Raw genomic sequence first — 13,501 nt, 5'->3', positions numbered from 1 at the left:
CAATTGTTGTGTAGTTGGTATTTGGCTTCAGAACAACACATCAAAGTAGAAAAATCGATCGAATATCTATGCAATTTTCTCCGGAAATATTTCAAAAAAAGCACAATTCCATGCATTTTCGTTTGCATAAATGTATATATCAGGGAAATGCATTCACAGCACATCAATATGCGGAATAACCATTCCATTTCCATGGTCGGCTTCCTTATATATTTTTTCTGCGGTAGAAAATACACGTGGAAATCCAATCAATATCGTTTACGTTACAAACTCAACAATTTCATAAAACACTTTTATGCCAAATTGCTCATTCGATAACAATTTCCTTTAAATTACAAATAACTTTGATCTATATATAGCACATTCCATTTTTTTCTCATCTGAAGAGCACGAATAGTACACTACTATTAGTACTTAAAAGACAATATAAATGAAATGAGAACTGCAATGTGCTGCCATCTAGTCTCTATAGATTAGGCTCCATATTAGGAAAATGTGCATAGAAAAATTACTAAGAAAAAGACAACAGAAAGAAACGCCTATTATTTCCAGAAAGCAGCTCGCAAATTGTTACTACTGTTCGTTTTCATCTTTCCCTCGTTTATTGTAATTGAAGAAATAAATTTTTGTCTTGTGGAATTTTCTCGACAAACAGAAATTCATTTAATTTGATTTTTATTTGAGATACTCAAAGCATCGCTTTGGACTATTTGTTGAGTTGTCAGGTTTCATGGCTTCTATTTACCTTACCGCTTCCGTGTAAACTTGTGAACTAAACATGTGCTTTTTTTCATGAATCGCTTTGCGCTTCTTTTTAATAGCATGTCCATTTCCGTTAGATCTTTATGGACATTTGAGGGTGAAAATAAAATGGTTTGGCTGAGATTCCAAAAATTTTGATATTATTTTGGTGCAATCACAATGAACGATTGCAATATGGTCGTTTATAAAAAAAACTAGTCAATTCCGAAATTTTTTTTATTTGCAACGACGAACTAGTAGTGAAGATTTTTGTTTTTTTTTCACCCATTTGCTTTTCGTTGTCGCACATCGTACATTAAAGACCAACACGCGCATACAAAGCGAGCGAAAAGAAAAAAACTATTTGCAATAAAATTACATGAGACTGCATTTCATTTTCGCCCTTTTCCCCCCTCTATTTTTTCGCTTATTTTTCTTTCGCTTAGAAATTCGTTTCTTTTGCAACAATTTTCGGTATCAAGTAGTGCAAACTTCAAACTTTCCTCGAAAAAAAGAAGATGGGAAACATTCTTGGAATAAAGTAAGTAATGCAAGTCTCTAAAAGAATCTAGAAGATTTTCGATGGAAGAAGAACAAATGGTAAAAATGTAGCGAACAAAATTGGTCAAATCGAGCGCATGCTATGTGCAATTGAAGTGAAGTGAGAGTACTTTACGTGCTTATGTAATATCGACTTGCAGCATATTATTGCGAAATCTTTATGCCGAAAATATTTCCAAAGAAAATGAATTTCCCGCTCCGAAAATTAATGATTTTTATTGATTATTCCAATCTTTTGTTGTTGCTGCTGCAGCAGTAATAACGCCAGTGTAATAGTTTTCGTCGAAGTTGATTTATTGTTTTTATCTCTGCTTCGGTGCTTTGTTTACAACCCAACTTACGGCACGAACACTAAAAACTCCAAAACTCATTCCATATCAGATTATACGCGTGTAGATGGATTTTTTTTTTATAAAACTTGTAAAACGAATGACATGGATAAAATTTGACTTTATTCCGAATTCTCCTTGCAGCACGTGAATTTTCGAAATACCGGAATTGGAATTCATAAATACAGCGTGTCTCATATAATAGGACCACTATTGGAAGTATAAATGTCGACTTTGTTTTCTGCTGGTGGATTTTTTCAAAAATCTGCTCTGATAGAAAGGAGTTGGTGAAATCTATATGGTTGTCTCTTTTACTCGCATTAAAATGCATATTTAAATTTGACATTAGACTCACTTTTTCACCAACTCCTTTAGGAAATATAATTCTACGAATCTTTTCTCATTTTCTATTATTTTTCCACAAAAGTTCCAATATATTTATGTAGTAAAACCTTAATTAACAAAAACAAGAAGAAGTCAAATAGCATCAAATCGCAAACTTCATAAAATTTACTTCATAAACGAAGAAAACCTGCACAAAAGAGAATACACAAAACGATATTTTGTACGAAAAATACATGGACACATACAATTTTAGACGGATTGTTAACTAGTTCCGAATTTTGGAAGGCATGTCATCTAGTTTTCATTGCAAATTTTTCTGTGTGTAATGTTCTGTATCATCGTTAGAAATAAAAAAACAGTTAAGATAATTAACTAAATATTGAAATCTACTATCAAAACATATTTGTATATTTTAAATGGCCTTAAATGAAATAAAAAACCTCGATTAAAAACATTTAAAAAATACATTTGAATGATGCAGAAAATGTCTTTTATTTCATTTATTTTTTTTATTTTTTATAATAATATAAGATCATTTCAAAAAGGGAGAAACTTTGAAAAAGTTCGAGAAGGGACACCGTAATGCGCATTTGAGACTTTTATAATTCTTAATAGTGTAATATTTGTTGTTTTCAATATCAATAAAAATATAATAATTATTCATATAAATCTCATATTTCTAATGTACATTGTGTTGCGTACGTCGTATGTAAAATATGTTTTCATGTGCGCATACTATCTTACAAAATTTTTCAGCTCTGATCGTGCTGAGTATTTTGTCGAAATAAATAGTAATTGGCTCCTCAAATCTTACAAAGTCGATTTTACACTTTTTTGGTCCAAAATTTGTGAAAAAACGTGCATGAGAAAATTATAGATTCTAAGGTAATTTTTCATGCTGATTCCGAATTTTTGGGTTTCAGGTCAAAAAAATCACATCTTGGGGGTTTTTGACCCCCCGACCCCCTTAAGGGGTGGGGGACTTGGAGGGCAGGGGCCACAAAAAATTTCTCTCGTCATTCTGAACAACTTTGTAGTACATTATTTTTTGATCAGATGAAGTTTTGTAAAATTGGGGTCACCCCCAACCCCCCTGGGGAAAAATTCAAAATTCTGCTCCGATAGAAATTTTCTATTTTTTACCCCCAACATACCCCACGAAGGGTTTTTAGAAATTTTCACTCCTTCATAGTGAGCCTGATATATGAGACACCCTGTATGTGATATGAATAGAAAAATATTGCATTATTGCAAATTCAACATTTTTCAAAATAATTTGTTTTCAAAGATCGAAACTAAATGTTCGCCTTATATTTCTCTATATTTTATAACTGAAAACTATATTGTGTTATAGTATTAAAATTATCGCAAAAGTCATATTTAGAATCAAATGAATGGAGTTGACAATTTACATGTGAGATAACACTAAAGACCACATTTACAGTGCGTCTTTTTGATAGAGGGTGCAGTGTTGGGTAATTGTAAAATTTTTGGTATCTAGATAAGATGAGATTTTTTTAGTTTGGCAAAAAATTTATCTAGGTAAGATACCATATCTTATCTTAAAAAAACGCAAAGATAAGATAATATCTTGGGTGTATCTTAGATACTTTCAAAGATATTTTTACGCAGAAAAAATCACAAAAATTTTGGACTTTAGATACTCAAAAGTATCTAGATAATTTCATTATCTTTTCATATAAATAATTTTATAAGCAGATAAGATATATTTTTCAAATTTTTTTGAATTTTTTCGTAAAAATCTCAAAATATCTTAAAAAGATCTAAAGATACCACCAAGATATCGAAAGAAAACTTAGTTATCTAGATAAGATGAGATATATTCGTCAAAGATAAGATAAGATATAAGATATCATCGACCGAAGCAAAGCGTGCGAGTAACCGTTCAAAGTGGATTTCTTTGAATAAAAATGAATAAAGGAATTTCAATGAGAAAAAATCATTATTCTTTTAAAAAAATATATATTTTTCCCATTATTTCTGATGGTTAAATTAAAATAAAATTAAAAATGTATATTTTGAAAAATAGCTAAGTTTTCAACAATCTCCTCGAAGCAATGTGGTACACATTTAATAAATTCTTAAAAAAGTAACTCATTCATCGGTCGATGTAGCTCGTCCATCAGATCGTCTTTTTTCCCGTATTTTGTTAGTTTGCAACGAAAACTTGTAAAGATAAAAAGGAAAAAAAACTCTTTTTGCAAACAATTAGGTGATATGAGTGAAGGCAGCTCTCAATTTCCCTTATGTATGTGCAAAAGCAGCAAATATGCTATTAAACGCAGTCTCCACTCATGTTTCGATATGAATCGGAATGGGTTTAGTGAAAGTTGAATAGCTTATTCGCCCATCGTTATTACACCTTTTTTTTAGATCACATTCATGCACGGTGAATGTGTTTGATTTTCTTTGCTTTGTGCATGAACCTCATACAAATGCCCTCTTTCATTGGCTCTGGCCTTTTTAAATTGCATATCACTGGGAAAAAAACACCACCAACAAGAACAACACCTATGGTTGGTACTATGTATTTTTTTTATTGGTTTTTTATCTCTCTGCCAGCTCCTATTCATAAATGCGAAAAAATTACATGCAGGACATGCATTCAATGATATGGCAAAGAAAATAGATTGGATTCCATTCTTGGATCATTTAATGTCGATTATGTTGTTATCCACGTTTGATGGACGAGCTTGTGTGTCATTGAAGAAAAAAAAGAAACCCGTGAACAAAGTGGATACGATGGAGGCGATGGTTCTATAGACCAAATAATATTCTTCATGTTTAATTCAGTGCAGGCATCAAAGAATTAACCGCTTTTGAATTCCATCACATGTGTGCGGTACACACATTGTGTATGTATATGTGCAAGCCAATTGAGTTGAATGCATGTGTTAAATATTAATAACAATGTGGTATGCTAAGAGTTTATGTTTAAAATGTAGTCATCGTGTTGTTGTGTCCCGTTCAGACGGGATTAAAGAGAAAATCATTTCAAAGGAGAAAATGTAAATCATATGCCAGAAACAGACATTACATCATTTCAAAACATATCATTTGCCTTTGTTGAGAAATGATCCGCATCTGAATAAATGTTGTGGTCAATTATGTATTAAAAATTCAGCGTTCATACTATTAAACGATTGCAATGAAGAGAAATGGCCCAACCCATCGAATGACAAACAGAATGTGAAATGTATTAAGATATTTGAATGAAAAATTATTCATTCCAGGTAGATGAATGCAAGGAAACGTGTACAGACTACAAGTAGTGTAACTTTATTTGTAATCTCCCAATTTTGTACTATGCGGTACACCGAATTGAATGGAATTCATTTTCTGCACAGATTGCACCTTCATTGTGCATTCATGACACAAGCAGTATCTTTCATTATCCTTGCCACAAACTTTACCATATCGCTGAGTAATTTGATTTCAGTTTTTTTTCCCTCAATTTCCGGACTACATAACAGAAGAGGACAATTGTGAAATTTTGTTAATTGTGTTCGGAATGTGGTGTAAAGTTCAAATGAAAAAGAAACCCTTCGAATGAAACCGAATACCGTTTTTGATATCGTCCAAATGTACAGCAAAAGTAAATAAACAATGTCATTTTCTTGCAAAGATTCTCACAGATTTCTATAATAGAACAATGAACGAACGAATATTCTATACATAAAATACTTACACAATGAATATAATACAAACCATTTTGTGTGATATTGAGCCAAGAATCATCTCTATTCATCCGCATAATACATAATTGCACTTCTTTGTTCTATCATAATGAATTGTAATAAGCGTGCTTAAATGTACAAAGTTTGGCCAATTGAAACGCAACTTCTTTATATATATAATTTGTATAGATATATACGTATATTATATCGTACATGGACAAAGATCATTTTTATTACTGTGATGCTTTTTTATGGAATTTCATTTTATGTTACATCTATTGTGTTGTATACGTTGTATGGCTACATTCAAACATTCAATTGTAATAAATATGCTTAACATTGTTTGTTTTTAAGGGGGTGAAACTGCATTTTTTGTGTCTCTGCTAATACTTTGATTTGATAAACACGTCATATGAGTGTTGAACATCATATATAGAGATAAATTTTTAATTTCATTAATATATTATATAACTACAAATAGACTAAATGTGTTTGGTTGTGGTTGGTTTCTGTTATTAACACGTATTCAAGTTAAATTAACTATTTACAAATGTGTCAAGCTTGCAACTCGTAATAGAAATGTTGTTGCGGAATTGTGTTGTACAGTGACAACAGTAAAAGATTCATAAATAAGGAGACCACAAGTGACAAATATTTCGCGCTTAAACTGTCAACTATTCTCGATGCGTTTATTATCCGCAATTTTGTGCCGTCAAATATTTCCTCGTTTCTGTTTTAACATTTCAACGAAATTGAAAAGGAAATTAGAATTTCAACGGAGCTGAAAAAAGGTAAAATCGCATAATTTCAATCAAGTACGAGAAAATTCCAAATGCCAATTCTATCACCGTTGATAGGCATACATCTCATATGGTAGCCGCAATGCCGATGATGTATGTGCGAGAATTTTCGGTACAACGGTCATCGTATGTCATGTTATTTCGTTTGGTATTCGCCTCGAGAATAGTATGCTGGTGTAGAAATTTTGGAATATATTGTATGTGCTAATGATGATGCTAATCAAAATAGTTTGCTTTATGTTATTTGCTATGTAAGTCGATGTGCCCGTTTGCATTGCCTCTGGTCGTTCGCCTAGAAATCATTGAATATACATATTATATCACATGATGAATAAACATTTAGGGCATTTGGTTGATGATGAAAATTACCATGAAGGAAAACGTGCACTTTGATGCTGGCCCGTCCACCACTAGTCGGCGCACAAACGTAGACTCCAGAATCTGTGATATCTGCTCCATGGATTAATAAATATGATGTTGTCCATTCGCTAGAATGTGTTTTCATCGCAACACGACCTCGTGGCGAATCGTAATTGATTTCCTGTATAAAAATATTCAACGATATAAACATACATTATACAATATTGTATTTCATTCGAAAGTAAACAATGAACATGCATTTTTTTTTGTTGGAATCACCCAGCTCAATAACAGTAATTTAATTCTTAAGTATGATATTAGATATTTGTGAGAAAATATTCTTTTCTATCTCTCTGTCTGTCTATCCACAATCTTACTAATTACGAGAAAAATTTGAAATGTTATTTCAAGCTGGTAATAAAATGTGAGTGAAATATTAGCTCTTTTTGTAAATGCCATGTTGCTCAAAATGTTTTCAATATGATTTTTCAATAGAACAGTGCGATTCAATAATATTGCCGGAGATTGAAAATGTAGAGAATCCAATATAAAGATAAATGAAGTGTGCTTCCGAATTGTTTTATTTCCAACTGAGATTGGATTTAGGGATAATAGATAAACTGTCGGATCTACAAAGTCAATAATAACGTAGAAAAATTGAATCAAGCAAATTAAAGAACAAAACGAACTTATTCTAAAACGATGAGATTCATCATCAGAAATAGAAAAAAATACGTATTTTCCACAGCTCAACAACACGAGGAAATTAAATATGAAAAATGAACATATTCAATTTTACTCTATTTGGATTGGCATGGCGTCACTGCTGCATGTTTGTTTATTCAAATGGAGCTTTATTTTAGCAAAATAAAATAAATTTATTGAACGAGTTACTACTGAGCAAATAAGTGAATGTATACATACTATTAACTCTTTCTCTATAGCAAAATCTATTTTTTTTTGTTTTTATTATCAAAGTAAATTACATTTCCGTAAAATGACATTCCATGTACTTGTGCAAACAATAATTTCTTAATAAATGCGAATTCAAAGATAAAACGTTGTTTCTGCGTTTTCGTCAATGTTTGCATTTTGATGCTTGTATTTTGAACTATAAACAACAGAAATGCTAGTTCCATTTGGCAATCTCTCGTTCTGTGTGCATAAAGAGACAGTGTGTGTACATAGATTTATCTCTAAACCGGATCAAGGAAAATGTTTATTTTATCAATTCGAAGTGAATACAACAAAACAATTTCGCTCGTATTTTATTCAAATATTTGATTGAATCGTATATTTTATATTGGTTTTGTCTCGTTATCTCTTTTTAGTTACCATATCGAATAATAAATGTAAATTTCAATGTAGACAAGTGAAATGCGAAGTATGTTTTATTGTCGTTGTCATTGACTACAGAATATTCATACACATTTCAATTCAATAGTGAAAAAATAAATGTATTTTCACGACCTCTGTTTTAAATCACGTTAAAATCTTGATCTGAAACGGAATATATTTTTTACAAAAATATTTTCATGTAAAAAAGGGGGGCAACATTTATCATCACGAAAAAAATGTAATTATAATTTACCTCGTTAGTAATGAGGCAAAACCTTAAATTTTAACACAACACGTACATTTTTAAATAATCATTATATATTTAAACGCTTTTACATCAACAGGTAAATGCATTTTTGATGAAGTTGGATAAAAATTGCTTGAGGCACATCATTAATTCATTATTTTGCCAATTTCGATCGATTTTCGAACAATGCAAAGGAATGGATATCATGAAATATCCTCTGGCATTGATGGGTATGACCACTGTCATCCATTGAGAATCATAAAATTATGATGACCACAAGCAGTAAAAAATGTATGATCGCCGGAAACACTTTCCTCATAGTAATTTCATCAGACAATTTAATGTGGAAAAATTAATTTTCCCATTCGTGTGGTTTTATGCGAAAAATTTACCTTGTACGTAATTATATAAGTCATTGAGATTGAAGTTATAATGAAATCTAGCTGCACGTATCGTACTACATGGAATGACATTGCCGAGTCAAAAATGATTATTATTGTTATTATTAAAATTTTAATACTTCACATCTTCACAAATCAAATCATCAGCTGGTATGAGCACAAGATACCATATCATTGCATATACATGCTATGTATGTCATATACAAATAAGATTTACAGAAGCCGCCAGATTTGCAAAACTTCTACCGTCGGCAAATCAATTTAAACTTAATTGAATTTCAGTTTGCAACCGAAAACTTTTCAGCTTTCGTCGCAAAGATGCTATCACATGGCATTGCTAAAGTTGAAACTCAAATAATATTATATAATATCAAATTTAACTATATTTCCAACTATACACAATTTTGATGGAATTCATGGTGTTTTTTTATTTCCTTTTTTTACTCTCTTTCTCTCTCTCTAGAGCTCTGTTAGCACTCGTCTATCTCATTTTTCACTCGTCATTTTTTTTTGTACAAAAATTGTGTCAATTGCACCCCAAAATTTTTGGAGTAAAGAGACATAGTTGAAATCACTAGATTTACATTAGATTGTCAATAGATTCACATCGTAGTGTTCGCATCGTCTTCATTTCTGTGATTTTGTTACACACTCTTTCATGCACGACATGCTACAAAAAATAACGAAAAACACATCGCTATACGACGGCAAGGGAAAAACGGCGTTTTTTTTAACAAAAAGTTATAACACTTTCGATATGACGAAGTGTGGAAAAATTCAGAGCATATGAAATAGTTTTTGGGTGGATATATTAAATGAATTCACATGAGGCAAACGCATCTAACAAAAACTTGTACATGTATTCATGAATTTACGAAAAGTTTTCCACCACTTGACAGAGAAAAATCGTATGTGTGTTTATGCTCGTGCATTTGGTTTGTTCATTTACCGCTTCGGTGAAAATCATATTTGGTTTATAGTTCTCGTTCGTTTAGAAATTCAGCGAACACAAACACATGTTAGTTTAGTTGAGGTGTATCAATTTTAAATGAACCATTTTTTTTTTTTCAAAATATATTTTATTTCATTTTCTTCTTTGCTCCGAAAAAACCAAGTTCGTTCGTTTGTAGAAAAGTTTTATGAATTTTTGGTAGCGATGAAAATGTGCAACTAAACTTACTCATTTGCATTGTATTAATATGAAATGAGCAAGTAATATAGACAACAATTGAGCTTCATGCATTTTTGCATCGTTAGAATTCAGCAGTAATTATGTTTTTAATGAGGTTGCATAAGAGTTTAGCAAATCAACTTGAATTATTACCAAAGAATTTAATTCCCTAAATTAAATGCACGACAAGGGAGATAACCGATATAACAATATGCTAGGGATGTCTCATGAGTATTTCTTTGTAGTTACAGAAACGATGCGTCATAGATAAGTGAAATGACAAAGAAACTTTGTCACTTTGTAACATCGCTGCCTTTTACGTCGATTTGCAACAATTGTCTTCTCGCTTTTTCTCTCTCGCTCGTTTGTCTGTGTATACGTGTGTGCTCTCCACATACTCTTTCTCTTTCATTTGATGCGTATCTATTCATATATGTATAAATACATTGCCATTTTACGCAATTCGTGCTCAATGAGCTTGAGTTTATTGGCAACAATATTAGTGCATACACATAAAATAAATGATAATTATGCAAGTAAAAGACTTTGTAATCTATGTGGAAAAGATGACGAACGAAATTTTTATACTGAAAACTGTATAGTGTGTGTGTGTGTGTCTCATGCACTCCTTGGTTGAAAGTCTTTTCGTAGTTGGCAGGACCGTTGCGAAGCAAAAGTTTTTGATATGGTGTAACGTTTCTTGTGTGTACATGTTATCGTAAACCACACAACCGTTGCAAAAGATAACAAAGCATGTCTCTTGAGTATTTCACATCGTTTAATTTCAAGTCAAGCGAAAGTTAAACAAGATCAAGGGGTACTTACAAGAAAAATGGGACGTTTTGCAATGAACACTAAAGCTACCACCAATGCTTGGCCATTGCAATAAGGTACTAAGCAATTTATTTGCTACAAACACATATACATTGTCAATTTGCCATTAAAATATCTAACGAGCTATGTTGTCTCTTTATTTTAGCATTTCTTTAATTTGACTAATTTATTTCATTCAAAGGAAGCATGTAACTTTATCAACGTTGAAATTAAAGTATGACATTCAACAAATAACATTTAATCATTATAAAACTATTCATCGAATTGATAGCATGTACAGAAAAAAATAATGGACGAATACAATAAACCGATTGGCAATTTTGTCAATTAATATATTCATACAATTCAGAAACAATGAAATAAATTCCATTTAAAATGAAAATAACAATTGACAAAAAAAACATCAATTTCATAATTAAATTCACATCAAATTTCATTAAACTCGAATGTCGAAGTCTTTTGTGGGTGTGCATTAAAAATTAATTTACCATAGAGCTATATGAATAACGGTTCGAATCGCATTTCAATACGTATTGTATCAGTCGAAAGGGAAAAAAAGGCATCAGCTGTCAACAGCATTAACAGACCGCAAGCTTCTGTGTAAAATGCAATTTTAATGGGTTGCAATGAATTTTAACAATGCGCAAAATGTTAAAACCATTCGCAGATTTTAATTAAATTTATAAATAGACAAATTTATTTATTTGAAATGTGCAAAGGTAAATGATGTCGAAAGACTGAAAATAGAACCAACAATTATTTTCGGTTATACTAGTACAGCAAATTAGAGAATAGTCGTACCAGCCAACACAGTTGGAATATGTCCCATCAAATATAGAAATCAATCATATTTTGTTTCTTTTTTATAGATCATCTGCAGTGACCGCACTGTTCGAATGCATAGTGAGATTAATTTATGTTTCGATCAGTTGTTTAAATATTTCATTTGCTTCATATTGCCTGTTTATTAACTTTCCAATATAGAATTATTGGTGACACGACTCTTTTACAATGCACATTTACAATTTGTTTGATGGGAAAAATCCAACAGCCAAGGGGAAAGAGAATGTACAATGTATATCGAGAGCTTTTGAAAATATTTCCATGCATTGAATTATAATTATTTTATGATATCGTTATCACCGACCAATGTACATAAGAACATCTCGATGCATTTTCCTCGCTCTCTTCCTCTCTCTCCCTCCCTCCCTGTTGATCATAAATTTTCAATTTAATTCTGCAGAAATATCAAACATTGACACAATACCTCAAAATACACCCAAGCTCAAGTACATATACACTTGTGCTAACGTACATCAGGCAAAAGTGTGTATAATATTTCCAACCCTTTAACTCTTTCGACTTTTTTTTCATTTGCCATTTAAAATGTGGCCATGCACTAAACATGAAAAAGTGCATACTGCAGGAACAGCACTTTATATTGTATGTTTATATTTTATATGAAATATTGGATAATATTCACACACAGAAACCCAAAAGATATTAAGTGCGAGAGGTGAAATAATAAAAATAATAAAAAAACATCAACTCTTCATTTTATATATGATGAAATCAGCAATAAAAAAAATTGCACAGCATGGCACAAGTACAACGCACAAAAAGTGCTCCACCTTTTATAACATATATAATGAACGGTAATGTTGGGCAAATGGTTTACAACATTTTTCAAAATTAATACCGTTGCAAAAATGAAGTGAAAAATATAAGTTCTTCATTGAGCGATCCCATTCTGATTTTTTTTTCCAAATATACTACTCTTTTACTATTAATTTATTGAATGAACTGTCGTAAAATCCTTAACAATTAGATATTTTTGTTGTTGTTATTCGCCTTATATTGATGATGGTGCGTAAACGCTCCGAAAGCAAGTATCTGGATTGTAAATTCGTAAGAATTTAAAATAGTAAAATCAATATAAGGCGAATAAAAACAACAAAAATATCTAATTACTACTCTTCTATTTTCACTCGATACACTCATTTCCGTGATGTGCGCGCGCACGTTCAAAGTTTTGTTAGGACAATAAGAAGAAGAATGGGTTCATGCATGAGAAATTGAAGAATATGTACTTAATTTTGAAACAAATTAATGTTCAACAATAATTAATGCATCCCAGAAGAACGACGATTGTTCTACACACTGACAGTATGGCAAACTTTGTTATATCGCAGATGATGTCGAGCTATGCACATCGGTCGAAATGCGATACAAATCTATGGAAAGAAGTGACTATCACACACCGTGTCTTTGTGCGGTTTCTTGAGATGCTCTACACCAATGTAATGCATAGCTATTGCACCGGCATCCATTTTCTCTTGTCATAGTTTCGATTGTTGTGAAGTGAGAGTGATAGAGAAAGTCGTTTGTCAGTGTTCATTTGAAAGCAGTTTATCATCATCAGGCATTATCTTCATCAAGCAAACGAAAGAAATCCACTTACTTATGAAGAATGATAATGAATTACATGACAATATAAAGTAAACTTAGCGAATAAAAGATAAAGTTTAATGCTTTAAAATTATGGAACTTTTGATGATGACACAAAAATGAGCGCGTTTTACGTTTGTTGTTTATCCGTTCGCATTCTTCATGTCTAGTCTTTTGTTTGGTGCATTTTTTCGTTCTCTTTAGAATTCGTTCGCTCGGTGCATGGTG

At 31.5% G+C, this 13,501-nt stretch overlaps 1 protein-coding gene across 1 annotated transcript in view; it reads right to left on the bottom strand.

Annotated features, from left to right (window-relative positions):
* Positions 1–5,841: 5,841 nt before the first annotated feature.
* Positions 5,842–13,501, bottom strand: part of LOC116343027 (hemicentin-1-like) — a 54,600-nt gene continuing 46,940 nt past the window's right edge. Inside the window, exons 6-7 of the mRNA XM_031770896.1 lie at positions 6,844–7,015; positions 5,842–6,766 (exon numbers count right to left, since the gene is read on the bottom strand). Coding sequence (XP_031626756.1) covers positions 6,606–6,766; positions 6,844–7,015 — 333 coding nt within the window. The 3' untranslated portion in view covers positions 5,842–6,605. The remainder of the gene's footprint in view (positions 6,767–6,843; positions 7,016–13,501) is intronic.

The sequence above is a fragment of the Contarinia nasturtii genome, unplaced genomic scaffold (genome assembly GCF_009176525.2).
Source record: "Contarinia nasturtii isolate CC-2019 unplaced genomic scaffold, AAFC_CNas_1.1 Cnas_scaffold_928, whole genome shotgun sequence".
NCBI lineage: Eukaryota > Metazoa > Arthropoda > Insecta > Diptera > Cecidomyiidae > Contarinia > Contarinia nasturtii.
The sequence above is the reverse complement of the archived record's forward strand: the minus strand, read 5'-3'. Positions and strand labels throughout refer to the sequence as shown.